The sequence below is a fragment of the Haemorhous mexicanus genome, chromosome 20 (assembly GCF_027477595.1).
Source record: "Haemorhous mexicanus isolate bHaeMex1 chromosome 20, bHaeMex1.pri, whole genome shotgun sequence".
In the NCBI taxonomy this organism is placed as follows: Eukaryota; Metazoa; Chordata; class Aves; order Passeriformes; family Fringillidae; genus Haemorhous; species Haemorhous mexicanus.
The window spans coordinates 8,761,834-8,784,678 of NC_082360.1; the positions used below are offsets into that span (position 1 = coordinate 8,761,834).

At 47.7% G+C, this 22,845-nt stretch overlaps 2 protein-coding genes across 2 annotated transcripts in view; both read right to left on the reverse strand.

The window, feature by feature from the left end:
• Positions 1-10,542, reverse strand: CACNG1 (calcium voltage-gated channel auxiliary subunit gamma 1). Its single transcript, XM_059864147.1, has 4 exons — positions 10,155-10,542; positions 3,982-4,056; positions 1,732-1,869; positions 1-1,011 (listed from the first exon to the last, which is right to left on the reverse strand). The coding sequence occupies exons 1-4, from the start codon at positions 10,393-10,395 to the stop codon at positions 785-787; spliced, it is 681 nt and encodes a 226-aa protein (XP_059720130.1). The 5' UTR covers positions 10,396-10,542; the 3' UTR covers positions 1-784.
• A 5,016-nt stretch (positions 10,543-15,558) lies between these two features.
• The window catches only part of CACNG4 (calcium voltage-gated channel auxiliary subunit gamma 4), a 43,125-nt gene continuing 35,838 nt past the window's right edge, over positions 15,559-22,845 (reverse strand). Inside the window, exons 3-4 of the mRNA XM_059864145.1 lie at positions 19,643-19,783; positions 15,559-18,818 (exon numbers count right to left, since the gene is read on the reverse strand). Of these exons, the coding sequence (XP_059720128.1) occupies positions 18,280-18,818; positions 19,643-19,783 (680 nt within the window). The 3' untranslated portion in view covers positions 15,559-18,279. The remainder of the gene's footprint in view (positions 18,819-19,642; positions 19,784-22,845) is intronic.

Below are 22,845 nucleotides of genomic sequence, written 5' to 3' on the forward strand. Positions count from 1 at the left end.
TACCAGAAGATTATGCTTTTTATTAAAGGAGAATATCACTCTTCATGTTCAGTACTTCTTGGCTTTGCCATTGAAGTTTCAGCAGAACACAAGACTCTGTTTTGTGGCTTTTACAGTTGATTTAAAAGAATGGAACTGCGGGGTGTAAATTTGGAGGGGTTTTTTTATCCCAATGCTATGCAAAGTCCTGTTTGGTTTTTTATCAAATGTTAACATTTTAATAGAAAACATAAGGATCTCCAACTTACCCTGGGGGAACAAGCTAACCCTTCTGAGGGAAGGAGAGGAGTGTGGCATAAATGGGGACATTGACACCCCACAGAGTCTTTCTCTGACCAAATAAGGTATAAAAGCCTGATATCCCTCATGGATCTATGCCCAACTACACCAAACATCTTCTCCATAACAAAGCTGTCTGTGGCTTTGTGGGCCAAGCCAATCCCTCTGTGGCCCAAGCTGTCTCAGATAGACGTTTCCCCTCGACTGCATCAGCACAGGGCAGCCCCAAACTGGCACAGAGCAGTGCCATTCACACACACCCATGATGGTGTTTCTGCTTTCTTAAAAAAAGAAAAAGAAAACAAAAGAATCAAAAAAGAGAGAAAAAAGAAAGGGAAAAAAAGAGAGGAAAAGAAAAAGAAAGCAACAATTGCAATCGAACATGCCTTGGTTCAGTAATGACTCACTTGATGGAGAGCCCATCGTGTAGTGAGACCCAGACATTTTAAAAAATACAAATATTTTCAGAGCACTTTCTGGATATTTTTCATGGGTGCAGGGGCCATCAGTGCTCGGGCTCTGCGTCCATGCAGGTCTCCCAGGGGTTCTGGGGGAAGCGGGGCAGCGCGATGAGGAGGAGGGCGATGCCGCAGACGAAGAGCAGCACGAAGGCGGCGCAGGCACAGGCGAAGGACCAGGAGTAACTGTACTTGATCCAGGCTGTCTCCTTGCTGTCAATCATCCTCTTCACGGATTGTCTCATGACTTCTACAGAGATGATGATGCAGAGACCTGAAGGAAGATAGGAGCAGTGGGTTGAATAACCAGCTGTCAATTTTTCATCCTTAATTAACTGCCTCATCTGTTGTTTTGCATACAGGAGCTGCAGTGAGATTCACAGGTGAGTCACTGACTTCAGTGTTTGAAGGAACCAGTGCTCAGAGCTGCCAGGAGCTCTGCCATGACTGAGGTCGGCCACTGACTTGTTGAGTGTGATCTTTTAGGCAGGCTTGGATGGGAAATTCAAAGTGGGGGAGGAATAATTGCATTCCTGGGGAGCTTTTTCAGAGGTTGAGGAAGATTTTATATGGAGGTGACAATTTGCACCTCTGTCTTTCACTCATTGTGGCATGTCAAGGTATTCCTGGCTCATGTACAAGTGCAGTCTTTGTGTGTTTGGGAGACAGTTGTGTATTTTGGGCCTGAATCAGCTGTTTGTTGGTTTGAATTTTAATAAATGAGATGGAATATTGTGTGTCCCTGGTTCAGACCGGGACAGACAGTGAATATACTTGAAGGGAGTGAATATACTTTTAAAGGGGGTTGCAGAAAACACAGACCAGCTGCTGAACAGGACATTCTCACACCACACAGGGACCTGTAGTCTGTGGCCAGGAAGAAAATGCCTTCAGGGCATTTTTAGAAGTGTCTCTGTCCCCTTGGGATCTATCTTAAGTTTCTCTGTGTTGTCCTATGAACCAAGCACAGAAATGTGAGCAGCTCTCCCCATACCTGCAAAGGTGTAGAACATGGATGCTGGCTTCAGCAGATAATCCCTCTTCTTCCTGAAGGACAGGAGCACACAGATCGTCCCGATGATGGCAAAGCCAACGCTGAAGATGGCAATGGCTGCAGCTGAGATGCTGTATTCTGCCAAAGGGAAAAAACCACCAAAAATGACATAGTGCACATTTAAGCCTGCTTCCATCAGCTGTGGGGACGTTGCAGTAGCTCCCTCTGAGAAATATGTGCACCCCTGGTGCCTGGCTTTGGTGGGTTACTTCCCTCAAGTGAAAACAAGCGTAAGTATTGGCCATGTATTTTTGGAATGTGAAAAAAGCAGAGTACAAAAGAAAAATGCAGGTATAAAAGCAAAGCAGGAAGGGGAAAATGCTTTCTGAACACCCCCTGAGATATTCCAGGGCACCTTTGCTCACCAGCCCACCCGTATGGGGCTGCTGGAGCCGCTTTGGCTCTGCTGTGGAAATGTTCTTGTCAGAGCCGTGCTGGGCTCCATGCTCTCGTCCCTCCCATCACCCTCCCAGAGTAAATCGACTAGCTCAATTGCCAGAATAGCTCTTTCTGCTTTTATTCTGTGCTTTCTGCAGAGCCCTGGCCCTGCACAGTGCTGGTGCTGTCCCAGTGCATGGAGAGCTGAGTGCCCCGTGGGCTCAGCACCTGAGTGGGCACAGCAGCCTAGGGGTGAAGTGTTTGCACAGCTCATTTTTATTCCTTTGCCTTTACAACTGAGATTTCCAGCTCTGTAAAAACCCAGCTTCTTCAGGACATGGGATTAAACCCTCCCCCAAAGTCCTGGTTTTTGTAAGACACGTGCTGGACACTTCCCCCAGCCCAGTGCTGCTCAGTGCCTGGGTGGAGGGGGAGTTGCTAATTGAGTAATCCAGGCCTTCATTTGCATACTGTGGTCGTTTTCAGATTAGTTTAATGTTTAACACATGTAGCCATGCATGAACTTCACAGTGCCTGATGATATTTGCCTTTCAAGCCATTAAAAAAATATCTCCCAGGCAAAATCATGAAGAATTTTTTTGCCTGTTACTAATTAGCTCCCATCCAAATGAGCTATTTCTGCAAAGGGGAACAGCAGATTACTCTTTGTTCTCACTGCTTTTCATATCACTGTTTTATTATCATTTTCTAAATGTTTCTCTTTTCTCTGTGCTGGAACTGCCTGAAAGTGCTCATTGTAAAATCTTTTGCTGGGCTTAAGATTTTCTTTTTGCCCCAAAGAAAAGAAGTTCTTCCTGACTTTTTTTTTTTCTTTTCCCTGAAGAAGAAATTCTTCCCGATTTTTTTCTGCATTGCCCTGAAGGCACTGGGTGCATTTTGAAGATCAGGTGGCTGGATCAGATAGCAGATAACTGAGCAAAAGCAGGTGACTCAGATATATATTTTTCTATCTAGTTAAAATTCCTGTCTTTTCTATCTTAGGAAGCTACTTTTTTAGGGAACCTATCTTCAGGGTTTTCCACCATTACAATTTCCACTAGAAGCAAAGCAGATTAATACATGCAATGTATCCAATGGCTCACATTTTCCACAGGAAATATGTTGTGCTGCAAACTGTGAAGGAGTTTGTCCCCAAAGAGAGGATGAGAAAGAGAGAGGAGCATGTTAGGGGAGCCCTCAAAACAGTTGGACTTATTAAATATGTGAAATTTGTCCATGGAAGACAATTTTGCTGTAAACACTGACAGTTCATGTCTTTGCAGCATCCCTGTTCCTTCCATTCATCGATCGCTCTAATTTTTAACTCAACTTTCATATAAAATCAATGTGAACCATAAAATTCCTAATGGTCTTCAGAGAGCTTCTGCACTTCTTTTCAGGGTCAAGACTCTGCTTGGGGTATGATTTATTCATTTAGGTTTTATTAATATCTTCCCCTTCAATGGCAAAGGCTGAGTGTCACGGATAGTGCCAATGTTGTAAAGTCATTTTTATCCTGGAAGGACTTTTTGCAGTTTTCCTGGGTATTGACGTTGTTATATATTTGTGGGACAACTTATGTAAAATCATGTTTATGGGTGTGATCATTTATAAAAATAATTGTCCCCAGGAAGCTGGGATTTGACCTTGTCCAGGGCATTTTCCACATTTTTCCCAGCTGATGGTGCCTGTTAGAAATTCTGCTGCTTTCAGTGGAACCTGGGCTGGACCCTCATTTTGGGGACCCCTTTTCCTTGTGTGCCCATCACTTCATACAACATTAGGAAAATATTCTTCTGGAATCATTCTTACCTTTCTGGGTGGTTACTTCAAATATCGCTGAGATCTCTCCTGGAGTAAAGTGCTTGAAGTAGGAGCAGTTGTGGTCTGAAAGAGAAAAGAAAATTCAATTTTGTGCTCATGGAAGCCTGTCATAAAATGTAGTAAGACTGAATTAGCTTTTTATTGATGTACCAAGCTTGCAGTGGTTTGGAGGCTCCCTGCCCTTGGTGATACTGAGGAACTGGGGTTGGCTCTGGTTTCCTTGGGAGCAGATGAGGACACCAGACTCCAACACGGACAAGGCTGAAGCCCCTCTGGTACCTTTTGTATCCCTCTCAGAGCTGATTGCTCTCCTGCTTAAAATATGAATTACAGATGATTTTTCTCGTTTTGTCTTTGGCCATCACACGTTTCTGCCTCTCAGAGCTGCAGCATTTCCTGGGGATGGGATCTGCTGTGCCCACAGCTGAGCTGGCAGCTCCCTTCCCTCACCAACCCACCCCATGGGGGTGTGCTGACCTTGGAGTGCAGGCAGGGAGGCTGGAGGGTCCTCACCCACCTTGCCCTTCTGGCTCCTCCCTCCTGTGTGGCACTGGGGAGGTTTGCTGCATGCAGGAGGTTTGCTGATCTGGGGGTCCCAGAGATGAGGCTGCTGCAATGCAGCAAAGCACATGGTGTTTGACTAAAATAGGGATGCTAAGAGCTTTTTTTTTTTGGCTGTCAGTAAAAAAACAACAAAGCAAAAAAGACCAAAGCTTTTTGAAGCCCAAGCAGTTGCCCAGGGAAGGAAGGCTGTGTGAGCCAAGGGCAAAGAGGCTCTCATGGCAGGCATTATCCAAGTTTGATCCCATCAGAGCAGCCTGTTAAGTTAATTTGATAGGACAGCAGAGTTAGAGGGAGCTTTACGAAGTTCCTGTGTCTGGACTTCACATGAGCACAGTGCCAGGGGTCAGGAAGCAAGCAGGGATCAGGACTGTGGGATGAGGGAAGTTGTTAGCTGGTCTCTCAATGGCCAGGACCCTTTCTGCTCCTCAGCCTGGCGAGGGTCAGTCAGGGCAGCAATGTCACTGCTGTCCCTGGAGGCTTCCAGCCCCGGCCTCCAGCGGGATGGGGAGGCTCTGCTGAGGAGCTGCTGACTCGGGGCTTTGGCAGCAGCAGGGTAAGGGTGGAGGGTGTTCTTGCTATTTATAACTGATTTAATTGAGGCTTTGGAGGGGTGTGGAGCTGGGAGAACAGTTGCTGGCCAGGAATTTGGCTGGAAGGGTGCACTGGTGGGGACACGCTGAGCGGTGCCAGCCCCGACTGCGCTGTCCTGCTGAGCTGGGCTGGGCTGGGCTGGGCTGGGGGGACACACTCACACTCAGCACCTGCCCAGCACCCCTGCAGCACCCAGCAGCTCCCAGTGGCCCAGCAAACAGAGCCAAGGCTGCCTGAAACACAAAAATAGGGGCTCCTTCCCTTAGGGGCATCTCCTCTGTTAAATAGCTGAGTTAGCACCAGCTTCCAGAATGCTGCAGTGTGAAGCAATATCCTGTCCCAGTTCCTCCCTCAGGTGGGCCAACTTCTTCCTTCCCTCCCACTTTGTCCCCTTTCCTAACTGCTGTCTGTCAAGCTCCACATTCCAGCAAGGCCATCGTGTGAGTGGCAGAAGTTCAAAAGATGCTTCTCAGACCTGGGGTCATTGGCCTGTCCAGGTGTCATTGTCCCCTGAGACCCTCCCCCTCCCACCTGGTTGGTGGCTCACCTATCCTCTCCCTCCCCCCTCCCTGTGGGTTTAACAGGCGCTGGAACCATGAGGTCAGGATTCTGTTGGAGTTGTTACCAAGATTCAGAGCTCTGTCACCCTGGAATAAAACTCTAGATTTAACCCTCTGTTGGAATCCTCTCTCTTTCCTCTTCACTGTCACCTGAACCCTTTCCACCAGAGGTAAACTGAGTTTCTACCATGCCTGGACTCATTCCGAGTGCCTGACTGCAACTTCCAGCCAGCCAAAGGTGTCTCTGAGGTGAAACACCACAGCTGCCACCTTTGGTCCAGAGCAGGGCCAGACGAGCCCAGGCATGTTCCACCCAGCAATACTGGGATTTTATTCCAGTACCAGAAGATGCTGGAGGGAAGCCTGGTAGAAGCTGTGGCCCTGTCCCCATCCAGGCTGGGACAGGCACAGGGTGAAGCCTGAGCCAGGCTGGGTGCAGGACCACACAGGGACTGCTGTGGGTTTCTGCCTGTTAGCATTTCAGAGGCTCCTTACAGCATTAATTTCTCTGGCAGAAGATCCCTGTGCTCTACCTGTTGGTTCTTGTGGGTTTTTTCTATCATGTAAATGGTGGCTGCTGGAGCTAGTGACTCAGGGAGGATTTATTTTCCCTCTCCCAGGAGATGGGTAATTGCAAAGCAGCGTTTTTGGGCCTGTTAGGGGAAGATTCCTTGGAGACACTCTTATCTACTTAAGTTTATAAGCTGACTTTTATTTCATCTGCAGATTCTCCTTCCTGGAGACAAGGTTAATGTTTAGTTCTGGAATCTCCTGACCTGTTCTTTATTATCCTTGCAAATGACTGGAAGAAATACATTTGAACTCAGCCCTCTGTGACTCTAATTGTGAATTTTGAGCCTCAAAGCAGTGGTTGTGTGCCTCCACCAGCAACTCAGTAGCAGAGGCTGAGCACTGTGTCTGGGACACTTTATTTTGGGATTGTTTGGTTTAGCTTTTCATTAATTCTGTAAAAAGCCTGAACTCAAAGGAGCCCCCAGGCATGCAGTGCAAAGGTGAAGCCATCCAGACTTGGTGTGGTGAGAGCACAGCACAGCCCTGTGTCCACTGCAGGGGAGCCAAACCAGCCCAGTCCACCCTCCATCCTCATAACATTTCAGAGGTGCACTTGCTGCAGGGGATGGAGCCACCTCTGTCCCTTATGGCCCTTAGCAAAGCTCTGCCAGTGTATGATAAAAGGGTCATCACACAAGTGGGTTGGTGCTTTTGGAAAATGCACTTGCTGTGGGAAAATAGAGCTAGGTCTGTTTTGGTGAAATGCTGAATTGTTTTCAGTTGGAAGGTGTTCCCATGCTCTGTTGAGCTGGGGATATCTGTTTCAACAAGTCTTATTCAGCAGAGCTGAGGCACTGCAATGACTCTGGTGCCACCATGAATAAGAGAAAAGCCCATTTGTGTCACAGCATGTTTCATATCAGACAGGATTTCCACTGGGGTTGATAATGGATGGACACTGTGTGGCAATCTTCCTTTCTCCCCACCCCAGTTGCATTATCTCTGCCACGAGGTCACCCCAGTGTGCTGATGGGGACAGTCCAGGGCTCTGTGCTCACACCAACTTCAGGGCTGTAGTGTGGTTTATCACAGAGTGTCCTCACCCCTCCAAGACACCCCTCACAGCCTTCCTGCTCCCTGCCCCCAGATCCATCACTCCTGGATGGAGCCCTGGGATGCAGGAGAAGTGCAATCCCACTGAACTGTGGTTAACTTTGGGGAGCTTTGTGAGAACTTTGTGAGGGAAAGAAGGGCTGGAAAGACCATGAGATATTCAGGCCATGCAGAGTTTTGGGTGGCAGCTGTCCCCTGCAGCACTGGAGTGACAGGCTGGGAATGGGCTGGAGCCCACCTTGCTCTGGAACCTGAGATGGACAGAGGGTGGGGAGTTTGTGGCAGGGTGGAAAATCCTGGGTTTTATGCGGGGTTTCCACTTGTGATGAGTTTGGGAGACAAGCCCTTAGAGGATGTGTTGAGGTGAGGGCTGAGCCATGGAGGGGGCCAGGTCTTGGGCTCTGACCTGGCCAGCGAGGCCTTTGACACACACAGAGCTTTGGAGATGCTCTCTCCAAGCAGTTCCATTTCACACCTGTCTTGCAGGGTGAGTCTCCTGTAGCAGGGAACAGAGCCCTGCTGACAGCCCATTTGATCCAGCACTCCTCCTCCCCAGCTGCCTGTGCTCAGGTTCCTGCATTCACAAGGACCTGTTTAAGCTGTTGAACACCCCTGCTGCTGCCCACATCACAGGAGCCACTTTCAGGACAGCACCAGCACCAGAGTTACGGGCAGTGACACTGAACTGTGTTTACAGCTGGTCGTGAAATGCTCTGGTGCCCATTGACCACAGTTAAAAATGTCTCAGTATTAATCTGAATTTGTCTGGTTTTAACAACCATCTCCCTGATCTTTTTATTTGTTACAGCAGGATGCTGAACCCTTTTCAATTTGTCAACACCCTCGGATGGGTGCTGTAAAATTTTAAACCTCTGCCTAAATCACAGCCCTGCTTTGCGGACTGCGAGCCAAGTCATCCTCCCCACTCTGCACTGTGCTGAGCTCAAAACCTAATAAATAACGTTAATCATGCCATCCATTTCCTCCACAGGGAGCGACTGGTAAATGGTTATTAATTCAGTGATAAATTCTGATGCCTCTTTCCCAGTCCTGGCAGTAATGTCTGGTTATATCTCATGATTTTCAGGAAAAGCAGCGCCTGCATCTGCTCTTTTACTGCGCGTTTGTTCATTCACATTTTCTTGGCTGCTGCAGGTTTCACAACCCTGGTGTTCCCCTGCCGACATCCCTTCCCAGAAGTGTGAAATCAATCGAGCAGGAGCCGTGCGGCCACAGCCTCACTCAGCAGCCCCAGCCCCAGGGCTCCTCTCCCCTCCCCTTGCTCTGATCCTTTCCCGGCTAAAACAGGGATGAAGGTATTTATCTTATAAATGAGGTGCGAATTTCACCCTCTGGAACGTGATTACGACGCAGGCTGTCATCCGAATTCCCAAATATCTTTAAAAACGGGATGAAGCAGCTCTGGTGCGGGGGCCAGCCCAGCCCCTCCATAATTCCCGGTTCCTCTGTGCCTGGCGGAATGCGGCGCTGGGATGTGATTCAACGTCTGTGCGAGCACATGCTGATGTCTGTCAAAGATAGTGGCTGCTTTCCTGAGCCCTGCCTGCGAATCTGCTTTGTGCAGACAGCTGGATATTTATGAGTTTTATATTTACCCCACGGTCGTGCAGTTTTGCTGTTTATCCACCAATTTCTATTGTTTTTCCTTTTGTGGGAGTTCTCTGCGCGTGGGGGAAGGCGTGCAGCGAGGAATACGTCTCTAGGCACGTAAGTACCTTCCTAAGAGACATTAAGCATATGGATGACACACTCCCAAGTTTGGTTAGAGGCAGATCCGCATGCTGAGGCTCAGCTCTTCTCTTCACAACATGTAATTTGGCCAAAGAGATAAAGAATTGCAGTAATACAGGCAATACACAGTCAGCCCAAGCAGGAAGATTTTTCAGAGGAAATTTCCAAATATGTGTTAACATATATTTCATTTCAAGCAGTGAGTCTAACACGAAGGCAATCCTGTTATTTCTGTTCTGGAAAGCATCCAGTACCCTCTAAGCCTTCTAAAAAAGCAGCGTGGCTCAGTCACAGAGGGAGTGTATTAGTGCAAACGGCGCGGATGTTGCTGACTTGGCAATCAGCAAAAACATAATGAGCTCCTTTAACCAGGGAATGGAGCAGCCTTCCCGGAAAGCTGCCGTGCCCACTGCCCTCCCCATCGATTGAACTGCAGGTGGAGACGTGTGTGGGAGCAGGTGCCTCTGGGGAGGAGGCTCCCTAAGTCCTTGAGAAATTGATTCAAACTCCGTTTATGACTCTTTTTTCCTGGAAGTTGACAAACCATCCTGCAGGTCCCTCTCCCTCCCTGCCCTGAGGAATGGCTGTTATTGAACAGCTCAGAGATAACCCACCATGGGTGGGCTGTTCCTCTGGGATTACATGGATCTGGAAACCGTAAAGATCCAGCTGTGTTTGGTGGACCCATAAATCCTCTCTCTTGCCTGCTGCTGTCAACATGCCTGTAGGACCCTTGGCTGGGGTTCAGCAAGATTCCCTCTATCCAAATCTCCCTTTGTGATTCCCACTGTGCCCAATCCTCCTCCCCTTCTCCTCACCACCGTCGCTGCTGCACGGGAGACACAAATATGGTCACAAACAGACCAAGGCAACACAGCAAAGCAACCCCAGCAGGAGCTGGATCAAGGTGTGCTTGCACACCAACATGAAAACGGCCCCATGCACCCCATCTCAAACTCAGTGCCTGTTTTCCTTCTGCTGTGGGGGACATGGAACCCATTTTCCTTTGCCACGTCCTCCAACCTCCCAAGCAAAGCCTGCTGTGAGTCGCGGTGCGTGCTCACGTACCTCCTGGCAGGCTGATGGGCCCGCAGCTCTTCTCTTTGGGACCTGGCTCCTGCAGGAAAATCCGCTTGGTGCAGAGTCTCCAGAGCCCGAAATGCGCCGCCTCGCAGGTGGTGGTGTTTTCCTCCAGGCTGGGGCTGAGCACGGCCCAGTGGTCAGTCACCACGGCCGCGAAGAGCAGCGAGATGCCCACCAGGATGACCGAGAACGTCAGGCGCACCTTCAGGGGTTTGCTCTCGTCCATCTCGCTCCGGAGCGGCGCTCCCGGCGGAGCGCGGCGGGGGATTCGCCAGGGCTCCCGAAATCCTGGCGCATCTGAGTGCCTGGAAATGTCAGCCCCGAGCCTCAGGCAGCTGCTGGGCTGTGTCAGGAGGCTCCCCGAGCACAGCTCAGCTTTCGGCCCCGTCCCACCCCGGCTGTTTTGGATTCCCACGCCCGGCCGGGCGGCTGCAGCCGCCGCGCAGGGGCCGAGATCCCTTGACTTGCAGCATGCCCAGAAATAGGCATTAATAGGATGATTAACTTTTCAGCGAGGTTATAAAAACATCTGTGTTTATAATAGTGCTGGGCCTGAGTGCAGACCGATCCTAAACAGCATAATAGCCCTGGAGCCCTGTCACCCTGTGCCTGTGGCTCACAGGAGCTCAGAGGTGGACCTGCCTCCAGAGCCCAGAACTGTGAGAGCCCAGAACTGTGGCAGAGGGTGGTGAAATAAGCCAACTGGTCTATTTGATTACTTTTTTTAATTATAGTTATTTTTATTCTAAGGTTTTATTGTAATAATTTTTAATTAACCTGAACTCTTCTGAGTTGTTGGGGGTTTTTTGTGGGTTCCATTTTTGTTGTTGTTGTTTTGCTTTTTTGTTGTTAGGTGTTTTGTGTCTTTTTTTTTCTTTTTCTCTTTCTAAAGCAATATCTCTCAAATACTTGTTTGCTTTCCTATCAACCAGGTTCCCCTTGATACCTGCAGTAACTTCAGTAGCCACCCAGCACATCCATTCCTTTCTCCAGCAGTGACTTCACTTGCCTTAAGCCCAGATTGCTGGAGCTGGGCCAGCTTCTCTCCTTCCCTTTGATATTTCAGCTGATTGTAAAGCCAATTTGATGGTAATGTCAATGCAGAGGCCACTGTGGAGGTGACATTACAATTGTGATGTCAAACTGAGGAGGGTGACAGTACCAGAATGTTAAAAGAATGGTTAAAAAAATGCCAGTGGAAAGCTGCAAATATCATTGTGTCAAGATAATGTCAGAGCTACTCCAGTCCTGCTTTATTAACACCCCAGTTTGATGTCAAAATAAAGGTGCAGTGGTGTCAGCTCAGGTTGATGAGGACAATGTGGAGCAAGAAATTAAAGTGTAGGTAGAGCATGGGAAAGGGAGAGAAAATAAAGTGTATGTTAAAAAATATTGGTCCAAAAAATGTAATTGAAGTATGACTTGGGTTATGACTCTGCTTGATGTGTGACACAGGGGTGGCTTAGACACCCCTGTGGGGCACAGGGACATGTGGGCACCCAGGATGGCATCTGGAGCCCCATTCTTGCTGGGATGTGGGAACTGTGGGCAGGAGTGAAGGTACCTGGTGTGAAATTGGAGGGGAAGGGGACCAGGGAGGGCAGTGGGGACATGGAGTAAGGCAGGGACCAGGGACTACAGACACATCCATGCTGGGGTTGGCAGGGATATTAGAGGCTTCCATTTAAACCAGAACCAAGAGTGAAAGCAGAAAGACCTAAAAGGAGCAGACTTTAAGCCAGAAAAGAAGAACATTAAAGATGTAATGCCTCTTCCTTTGAAGCAGACTCTTGTTAAATTTCACTAGACATCAGTTGATCTCAGGAGCTGCATCTCAACTTCAATTCCTTGATGCTACAAACTCCACAGGTGGAGGAGAGGGAAGTGAATGTGTGTTTGCAAATGTGGGCACAAAGTGAGGCTCTGGTTGCTGAGACATCAAGTGCTAATCATCCTGCTTTAGACTAATTACAACCTACAAGGACTGCAGGGGTGGGAACTCATTAATTTTTTTCACCGGTGTTGGTCTTTGTGCCTCTTCCAGTGTTGGCAAGAATCACACTTTCTGTTCTCATTTAGATCCTTCATTCTGGAGTTCTATGGGGTTGGTTTGGCTTTGAGTTTCCTAATTTCCAGGAAACAACTGAAGTGAAATCAGAAGTGAGTAATTGATCCTTGCCTGCTGCTGAGTGGAGCTGGGAGTGTGAGCAGGCTGCAGTGAGCCCCAGCATGGGCAGCAGTGGCTTCCCAAGATCACATTGCTGCAGCTGAGGTGAAACACTCCCCCCAGCCCCCAAAAATGACCTAGAGCTGCCAGCCCATGGGAAAAAAATGGGTTTTGTGGGTTATTTGTGGGCATTTGGCAAATGCAGAAACAAAACAGATTTCTGGAGGAGCGCCGGACTAAAGCATACCCTGGAAGTTTTCTGCACATCCAGAAGACCAGGATACCTAATCCTCTGGGAATGGTTCCTGCAGCCTCCCCGTGTCAGCTGGTAAATATTCACATTTAAAAATCAATATCACATGAAATATAAACAGATTATTAATGAGGACCTGTCAGAAAGCAGGGAGGGCTGCAATTAGTTGCACTTTAGGAGCAGTGAGTGAGGGACACAATTCTGTTTCTCTTCTGGAGAAAATGCCAGGGAAGGCATCTGAAGCCCAACTACTGTGTTGGTTTTTTTCCCTGGCAGAGGTGGTGACTTGGCTCTGCTCCCCAGCACTTGCACTCTTCTGTATTTCTTTCAGACCAGCTTCAGTATTTACCACAAGCAGATTGACCTCACTCTGTGTCTCCCTGCTTGCAGAACAATGCTCTGCAAAAACCCAGCCCAGTCAGAATAACCCAGAGAGGGGGAGGCAGCACCTGCTCCGCTCTCAGCTCAAACGGGAGTTCAGCAAAGAGCTTTCTTCAAGCAGGGTCTTCTCACCAATATTTGGGCTCCCCAGCCTGCCTTGCCCTAGAGTGGTGAGACCACTGGGATCAGGGTGGGGTCTGCACAGCCAACACCTGGGAATGCCATCAACGGCACCCTCCGAAAGCTCCCCCATTCTGGGGTGGCAGTCGTGGAACACAAGAGCTGAATGTGTGAGTGTTGGCTGGCTGTTTTATTTTTCAGTAGACTCCCACCCTGCTGTGGGTAGCTGGCCATCCCTGCTGCCCCTGGGAGTGACCCACAGCTCCGAGCTCCCAAAATACCGCGGGCAGTGCCGGCTGCGCGGGGGAAAGCGATCCCGGCCCTGGGAGCACGGCAGCACCGGCTGAAAGCTGAGCTGGGCTCCCGACAGATGCAGAGGCACAGCCTCTCCTTTCCCTTTGAAAACAGGCACTGCCCGTGTCTGTTGGTTCTCTCGTTCCAAGGAAATGCCACATCCTCTTTTCTCCACTTTCCAAAGCCTGTCTCTGCTTCCCCCCTCCTCAGACATCCTTTCTCCCAACTCCCCTGCTCACAGCGGGGCAGCCACAGCACCTGGGGTCACCATTTACCCACAGACTTGCTCAAAAATGTGGGAAAAACCTTTCTTTATTTCAGTCAAGGGGGAGCAGCGTTGGGCCTGAGCTTTAAATGACTTCACTGTCTCGTGTTAGAGGTGTTAGAAAAGATGAATCCTCTGCCTCCCTCCAGACTTGCCAATTCATCGTGAGCCTGGAGAGGTGGGCAGAGACAGGCAGCCAGTCCTCATCCTTGGAGACAGTCTGGGGGCTGAGGAGCTGGGAGGTGAAGCTGAAAGAAGCATTTGAAGAAGGAATCCTGTCTGTGATTCGGGGATGGCTGGGGCTGCCTGGGCTGGGGAGAGGCTGCTCAGCTGCTGACCCACGTTGGGCACCGCTGGGGCTTGGTGGGGCTGAGCGGAGCAGGGCTGTGTGCAGCTGCAGCACAGGGGGCCAACCTTCCTTCAGGCAACAAGGGCCAGATCAGGGAGAGGAGGAGGCTCGAGGTGAGTTCAGAAGAGAGCTCAAGAGCTGGAGGAAAGCTCAGCTCAGGGAGGTACTTCAGAACACTGGGTTGTTTTCCTCAAGGGTGGTTTGCAGTGGCCTTGGCCACCACACCAGGCTCAAACTGGACACTGAGACCACCTATGGGACAGGTTTAAACTGGAAATGAGAGGGTTTTTCTTAATTTCCAACCAAATAACTGAAAATATCGTGAAGATAGCTTATCTTGGAGATTTTGTGGTCTCTGGGACCACAAGAATAATTTTATCTCCTGAAATACTGGCTCCCAGTAACATGGCCAGTTGCAATCAGTGGAAAACTGAAAAAATACCCTGAAATCTCAGCTCAGAGAATTTAGAGATTAAAAATCTATATACCTTTCTCCACACAAAACCAAATACATTTAAAATGGTTTATTTAAAAAGTAAGGATTAAGTACATTTTACATGGTTGTGATTATACCAGTAGAACTGAAGCACAGTGGAAATAACACTTTAGAACTGCAGACAGAAATGTAGCCTCAAGGGACATGATATATTAGCCCTTGTGGATATGTGATCCATACAGAGAGAAAAAGAAACAGAAAAATAGTTTCTTGTTAGATGTCTGGGCATCTGAAGTGATTTCTCCTTTTACTCCTATTTTGTATGAGAAACAAGGAAGAGAGAGCTCATGGTATACCTGAAATTTTGTTTCTTGGAAAATCAAATCTGATCCAATAGCTTTTTTTTTTTTTTTTTTAGTTCTGTTGCTACAGTATGTTATATACCAAAAGTCTGATAATTGTTAATGATATGGTTTCATGGTATCTGCAGGCCTTGCTGGGAAATGGGGCTCATTTGTTAAATGCTGTCCAGGGAAACCAGAGAGATGTGGAAGGACAGATGATTTTTTTAAAGTATCACTGAGTGGTTTCAAAGGCTGAGCACAATCTGACTCTGTTCAGATGGATCAACTATGGAGCAAGACTGCTCAGGGGCAGGAATGCTGCAAATTTTTCAGTTTTGTCAAATCAAAGTTTTTCATGAGAAAGGATTGTGGTTTTGAGTTTTTTGTGGTTTTGTTGGGGTTTGTTTGTTTGTTTGTTTGTTTTCTGGAATTGTCAAATGAATTTTTTATTTTTTTGTTTTGGCTTTGGTTGAACAACTTGCTGCACTGCAGCTTAACTGCTGAGTTTTCAGTCGCAGCCCTTGTTGTCTCACAGGACAAAAGCTCTGGTCCCTGTTACATCCACATGACTTTGTTCCCTGTCCTGACCCCATGAGCATCTCATGATCCCTACTCCAGCTCCATTTCTTGAGGGTGCCTTGTGGAGAAGGAGCAGATGCTCCAGCTTGGACCAAAACAGGGCCTCACTCCTGGAGGGCTGCTGGACCCAGCCCTGCCCCGGGGGAGGAGGCTCTGGCAAACAGCAACATCCCAACACACTCAGCCAGACTTTTTCTGCACGTGCCTCTGCAGGTTTGAGCTGGGCTGAAGAAAAACCTTGGACTTTGCCTGGAATCAGATGGGTGGTTTGAAGCACATTCACTGGAGAACGACGACTAAAAGAACAAAACCCACGCGCGAGCAAACCTGACACTGTCCACTTCCAGTTCAAGGTACATGAGATTAGAGAAACAGCCTACATCTAACTCCTGGTTTGAAAGGGAATGGTTTTATTCTTAATTACAGGAAACACGGATGAGGACTTAGTTCTAACTATTAGTTTTTTTAACACAGTGGGAAACAAATAGTTCTGGGAAATTGCACTTGAAAAATACATTGACTATAATTAGATGTAAATTAATTAGCACTTAGTATGACACACTAATGAGACAGAAGGTTGGTTTTTTTTTTTCATTGCAAACTTCTACTTCTATCATAGCTAATCAAAGTATTTTAATATTACGAAGTCTCAAAAAGTAGGAAATAATTTATTGTTTGAAAGCATAAAGATTCTTGTAAAAAAAACCTTTCATCAAGAACTTTAATAATTTTAGAACCCTTTTATGTTGTCCTAGCCGAAAAGTAGGTAAAAAAGTTTTCTTTTCTGCCTCTGTTTGAATTTTTTTTAAAAAGCTTGTGTAACATCTTTCTCCATAGTGTGTTGATACAGAAAGTAGCACAACATTTTCTAGTTTTAAATCATTCCTATCGCTCCATTCGCTTCAGCTCTCAGAGTTCAGAGGTTTGAAAAAAGGATCCCAGCGGAGTTTTAACCTGAATGGAAACTCTTAATGAGCAGGGATGAAGGCTCCAACCCACCCCTGCCAAAATAACGATGTGGCTGTGCCAGGCTGAGGGCCAGGCAGAGCTCAACAGTGACTAGGGGAAGACTCTCGCTTAAAATTGAGAATTGTGTCTTGGTTCTTGCAAGGAGAGAGGCTTGAGTGGGTTTCTCTGGGGGAGAGGGGTTCAACTTCCTTTTTGGGATGTTAAGGCAGCTTCTCCGGGATTTCCCTGGAGGACTTGGTTCCACCAGCTGAAAGCCTCGTGTCCAAACCACCACTGAGTCTCTGGCCCTGGGGCCATCAGAGGATAAATTAAGACTAAAGAGGTTTTAACAGTTTGGCTGAGATCTCCCACTACCAGCGACCCAAACTTTCCAAATTATGGATTTTTTCTTGTCTAGTGTTCTGCTAGCAAAGATTTTCTGGGCAAAGATGATGGGGATATTCAAAGGAATCTACAGGAATTAGATGCTCCTCTCTCACTGCATCTAATTCATCTGAGGGGAATCGGGCACCTCATTCTCATATGGCTTGGTCGAGTGGTCACTAAAATCAGCATGAGTACTATTAAATTAAATTACCTTTGAGTCAGGCCATTGAGCTTTGAGATCCAAGCCTAAGTATAAAAACTGAAAGCAGGAATTTATAAGAAAAGGAAAATAATATTCAGACTCTTTTAGAAACAGACAGAAGCATAGGGTACAAATTAGTTCCCTCCTTACGTGATGCATAGAGTTTGCTGTGGGCTCTCTGCACGTAAGTAGATGCATCATTACAAAATAAATTAAATTAGGTCGAACCACCATTTCCATCTAAAAGCAACTATACCTTGCACCATGCGGCACTTAATTCATAATAAAAAGAGTTTAATAAATATCTCATAAACGGTGATTATTTTTTTCTTTTTTTTTCTTTTTTTTTTTTTTTCTTTTTTTTGTTCTGTTTTAAAAAATACAAAGTTGTCATCTGCTCTGCTGCCGCCCGGCTCCGGTTGCCGCGGGAAGGTTGGCGAGGCCGGGCGCGCTCTGCTCTCGTCGCTCGGAGATCTCCGTTTCCAGTAGCGTTAGTGTTGCACTTGTGAAGCGTAAGGGAGGCGGCAGCGGCGCCTCTGCCCCGCTCCCGCCGCGCTCGGGCAAGTCTCCAGGGGCTCCTGACAGCCAGCACTCAGCACCTTGCCGGATCAGGCACTAGGGCTCGTCGAAATGAGAATTCAAGTTTTCTGAACGTTAGGCAAGAAATGATGCTTGCAAATAGGCTCAAGTCCCACCTGCTTTAATCTGTTTTCCTTTCTAGGTGTTTCAAGGCGCACCCACCCTCTGCTCCTCGGCCTGTGCTGCCCCAAGGGGTGCCTTACCCCAGGAATGGGAGACCCCCTTACCACCCCATCAGAGAGTCTGTAATGCTCAGTATGTGGGTGCTCTACGGTTTCAGTGGCACAGGTCAGTTTTAGAAAGTGTTGCCTTCAAAAATATTTTCTTTTTTTTCTTTTTTCTTTTTTTTTTATTTTGAAAGAGGCAAAGCTTACGCCGTGTTGAAGGAAAGTGGCTCACTTGATGAGTAGCTCATTTTCATCCTTGGGCTTGGTTATAAATTATATTTGCAAGTTTGTATTAAGGGATCTCAATATTAGAAAAAAAAAAAGTACAACAAATTTTCTGTAATCCTTTAAAACACACTGGTGGCCAGTCCTTTGCAGTTTCTCCGAGACTGTGTACACACTACAAAAGTGCAGGAACATGAACTGCCTTCATCTTGTGACACCAAGAACGGAAAGAAACAAACTCCAAATAGCTTCAAAAAAAGCTACGAGCGTGTAAATATGTTGGTCCAGAGGATCTCCACTTGCTACCTCAACACATGCCACAATTAAAGAGGTGAGAGGGTATTTTAACATTGCTCCTGACAGATCCATTCTGTTTGGGCATCTCTTCAAAAAAGCACGAGGAAGGAGGGCGCTTCAAACCGGCGTCGTTCTCCTGTTGACCATGTTGACGTGGAGTCCTTCCTTAAATTCCTTCTGGAGGAAGTTGTGGACCTGCAGGAAACTGGCTTCTTGGTCTGCGTTGTAGCTGGCAGCCGTGGTAACCTTCAAAGGCTCCCTGGAAAGGGTGTACATGGAAATTTCGTTCATGGGGATGGTGCCTGCTATCTTCATGCCAACTGGAGAAATGTCTCTGGATGGAGAAGGCTCCGTGGAGCGGGAGCTGGATCTGGACCTCCGCCTCCTGTACCTATAGCTTGGCATCCTGGCATAAGGAGAACTGGAAGAAGTCTTAAGGAATTCCCTCTTGGTCTTAAACCTCAGCTCTTTGTTCTTCTCAATATAAATGTTCACAGCCAGAACACCTATGGTTTCGGCCACAATAAAAGACAAGGCTCCAAAATAAAAAGACCAGCCATAGTTGTAATGGTTCTTTTTGTCCTCATCTCGCTTGTCACTTGGGTCACCTGCATTGCTCGATATGTAGACAATGATCCCTATGATATTACTGAGACCTGGAGGAAGAAAAACATAAATCAGTGTTTATGAGGCTGGGAAGATAAAATTTAAGCCACATTACTTTCTGGACCCGAATGGTTCTAAGACTGGGATAAGGGAATTTTGTTACATTTATTTACTCTTACATTTATCTCAAGGATTCATTTATTCCTGAAACACAACCAATAGATCAACATATGGATCACATACATCCCAAAATACTCAGCAGGACTTTTTGCCATCTCTTCATTGCCACAATGGAAAAGCAGCAACTTGTGGGAGCTCGCTAATATTGTGAGTGGGATTCTAACATCCAGAAGAATGATAAAAATACATTTGGAGCTCTGGGCTATGGCTGTTCACCTTGATCAAAAGAAGTTCTCTTCCACCTTGCTGCATTTTCATCTAAATGCTGCATGCTTAATCCAGGCTGCAGGGAGAGCTATTAACAATGGGGCTGACTCTCTCAGATGTTTCTAGTGTGAAAAACGGGCTCACCTATCAGAGGTGAATGTTTTCTGCCTTCATATTAAAAAAAAAAGGCCCTAGGTATAAGAGATGCCTGATTCATCTAATGTTTAATACATTTTAAATAGTGTAAAACATGCTTGTTACTGAATTTCACTTCTTTCTGCAGGAAAACCAAAAGCTTTTCCAGAATATACTTATTGTGGGGCTTCAAGAGCATAATTTAGTCTTGAGAAATTTGCCTGGTGTGTGTTGTTAATGCCCTCAGTCCAGGAAAGGGGTGCAGGGAAAGCACTACCAAGGAGCTTTTCCAGAGTCTATTCCAGCTGAAAACAGCACCACTTCCTAAAAACTCAATTTAAACAGAACATACCTGCTGCAACAAAGAGAATCCCAGCGCTGAGAATAATGTTGTTTTTGCTGTTGTAAATCCTTCCTGCTCCAACACAGAGTCCTCCCAGCAACAGCAAAATTGTGCTTAGGATGGGGAACACGCTGGAGGCACGGACGATGCCTGCAGGGACACAGGGAGGAAGGAAAGACAGAGCAATCACTTTGGGTGCCTCCTCGGGTGCAAGTGTGGAGATTAGAGTCTCAAAAGCCCTGCTTTTTTCCTAAAATCTTTAAGAAGAATGATTTAACAGAACCAAAAAATAGTTAAGGTTGAAAAAGACCTTTAAGATCATCAAATCCAGCAGTGAAACCAGCACCTCCATCATGCTCACCACTAAACCATATCCTTGAGTGCCAGCCACAGCCACACATTTTTTGAACATACTCAGGGATGCCTGTTCCAGTGCTTCATAACCCCTTCAGCAAAGAAATTTTTCCTAATATCTAACTTATTATCATTTTTTATTCCTTTTTCCTAGAATTATCACTGATTCTCCATTTCTGGGCATGTTTTTGGGACGATGAAGCCATGAGGTGGCCAGTGTGACAGAGACTCCCAACTGAGTGGCTTCAATCTTTTGAGCTTTCTCCCAGGAAGTCCTGCATTATTGGCATTTTCTGATGCCACCGTGTGCACAATATTTCTGGCAAAGCATGAGGGAAGTGACAGTAAGACCCAGCACCATGCAGGGAGCAGCAGTGAAAAATTCATGAGCTGGTGATGAACCCTACAAGGTTTGGGACAGCTGGAGCAGACAGATCTGTTCTGTGGTGCACACACAAGGTGAGCAAATTACAGCTCTTGAAGTCAGCAGCATCCATGTTGCCAGCAAGCACAGCTAATAACCCCTTCTTCTTTTGCTGGATATTAAGGACATCGAAACCTTTCAGATTTCTAAGGAAGGAATTTTAACAAGTGTGTTTTAGATGTTTGTGTTTAGTTTCCTGACAGCAAAGTAGTCATTTAAAATTCTGCATCCTTCAGTCCATTCATCAGCATATAAAATCCCCCACAAAAATATTAAAACACCACTTCAAGCCAGCTTTCAAAGTCGGGTCACAACAAGACAGAGCAGCAATCGACAGGGAAGCGGCAGGGAGGGAACAAAAGGACTGAGAAAAAATAAACATGCATGAGAAGAGAGATGTCTGTATTGTAAAAACCAAAGGGGGAAAAGCTGCCAGGGGTTCCTGAAAGGCAGAGTGAGGAACCGGGTTTTATTGCTGTAGAGAGAGGATTTATTTTTTGAAGAAGGGGAGATAAGGCGCTGAATGCTGCTGTGGAAAATGGGATCACCCTGAAGCCGGGGAAAGGCGAGAGCACGGAGGGGAGCCCCGGCAGAGCAAGGGGCGCCAGGCTGGGGGGATCCCAAGGCGAGGGAGGGTCAGAGGCTGCTGTCACAGCCGCATGGAAACCCCTCAGCAGGCTGGGAGGCCACGGGCACAGCAGGGCTGAGCGAGCGGAGAGGAGCAAACGCCATCTGGGCCGCTGCGGTGCCGGGAGCGCCGCGCTCTCTCCGGGTGCATCCTCCTGGCTGACACGCACGGCGAGCGGCGCCCGTTCCCCCGGCAGAAACGGGCAGATGTTCCAGCTGCTGCTTTCTCATCCCGCTGTCCATGGCCGTGGCGTTCCCGACTCCGTGAATCGCTTCCTCACGATTCCCCTGGTGACTGGTGGCAGAGCTCCCAGCGGCTGCGGGAGGGACGGGGCCGGGGGCTCCGCACCGGCTTCGCTCCCTGAGCCCCGCACGGCCCCGCTCCGCCCGCGGCTGGCAGGGACGCTCCGGACACAAACCCAAAAAGACAGCGCCTGCCTGGGAAGCTTCTGCCTGTATCGATCTGTAAGAGCGAGAAAAGTCCATCCTTTCCCAAACTGGCAGCGTCGCTGCACGTGTCCTTCACAGCTGGGGCATTTTCCAGGCGGATCTGAAGCCGGGCCAGGCGGGTGCATTGCTATTCAGGCAGCGTCTGGCAGGAACTGCCAAACCCCACTGATGTGATGGGTGTAAGGGCTCTGGGCAAAGCCCGTCAAAAGGTGAGAGCCTGTTCCCTTGGCCTGGGTGTATCCCCACGTGTGCTATGAACTAACAGCACTTTGGCTTTCGGGTCAGTTTTTTCAGTCAATTGTTAGAAAATTGTTAAAAATTGTTAGATTCAAAGTCAGTCTCTGCTGCTGGACTTTAAGACACCCCAAATCTCTGTCTGTCTGTTTTTGCGCCCTGGCTAAAGGCTTAAAATCGCCTCTGGCCCACACTTTCTGGATATTGTTTCCCGCACTTAATGGTCATGTTATTTATAATGATTTCAGTTAAATCAAAGAGCTTTCCCAAAATGCTTCAGTGATATCATTGGAAGGAACTTGTCAGATGTACCAAATATAGGGGGTGGGTTGTTCTATTTGTACTAATAAATTTCAGAGATAATTTTTCTATTGTAGGTAATTAATGTGAAGAGAAACAAAACACACAGTGTTCTCTTCCTGAAAAATTCCACAGTATATTTTTTCTTACAATGTGTACTTTTAGCTCTGAAATTTCAAAGGAAGCTCATAAGGTACCACGTAGAATTTACATATGTCTCCTGATACTGGTAATAAAGTGACAGCACATCAAAAAACATTAAGGCAATCTGGTTTTCGCTTTCTCCCTGGCTTTTCTCCTCCCCTTGTTTACCGTCCTGTCGGTTTGCGTCGCCTGCTGTGCACCGCTATGTGTGGTGACACCTCCTCCGGTGGAGCCGCGGCGCTGCTCCTCCCCATGGGGCTGCAAACCCTGCTCGGCTCGGGCTTTTAATCTCCAGAAGGGCAGGAGCCGAGGGAATGGCTTTGGAAAGAGGATGCTCTGACATGCAGGGAGGAAAGGCATGAAGGTGTAGAGATGCCCCTGAAGCGGGGTCCCCCTGCTCAGAGCAGCAGAGCCCCGACATCCCCAGCGCACAGCGAGGGTGAGATCCCCCTCCTGCAAAGGGAGAGGCGCCGGTGCATCCGGGCTGGATGGGAACAGCTCGGGTTTGGTGTGCCCAGAGAACGCGGGAGAGCAGGGGAGCAGGAGAGAGGGAAGCAGGAGACAGGAAAGTGGAGAGGGGGGAAGCAGGAGACACCAGGGAAGCAGGAGAGAGGGAAGCAGGAGAGGAGAGAAGCAGGAGAGAGGGAAGCAGGAGAGAGGGAAGCAGGAGAGAGGGAAG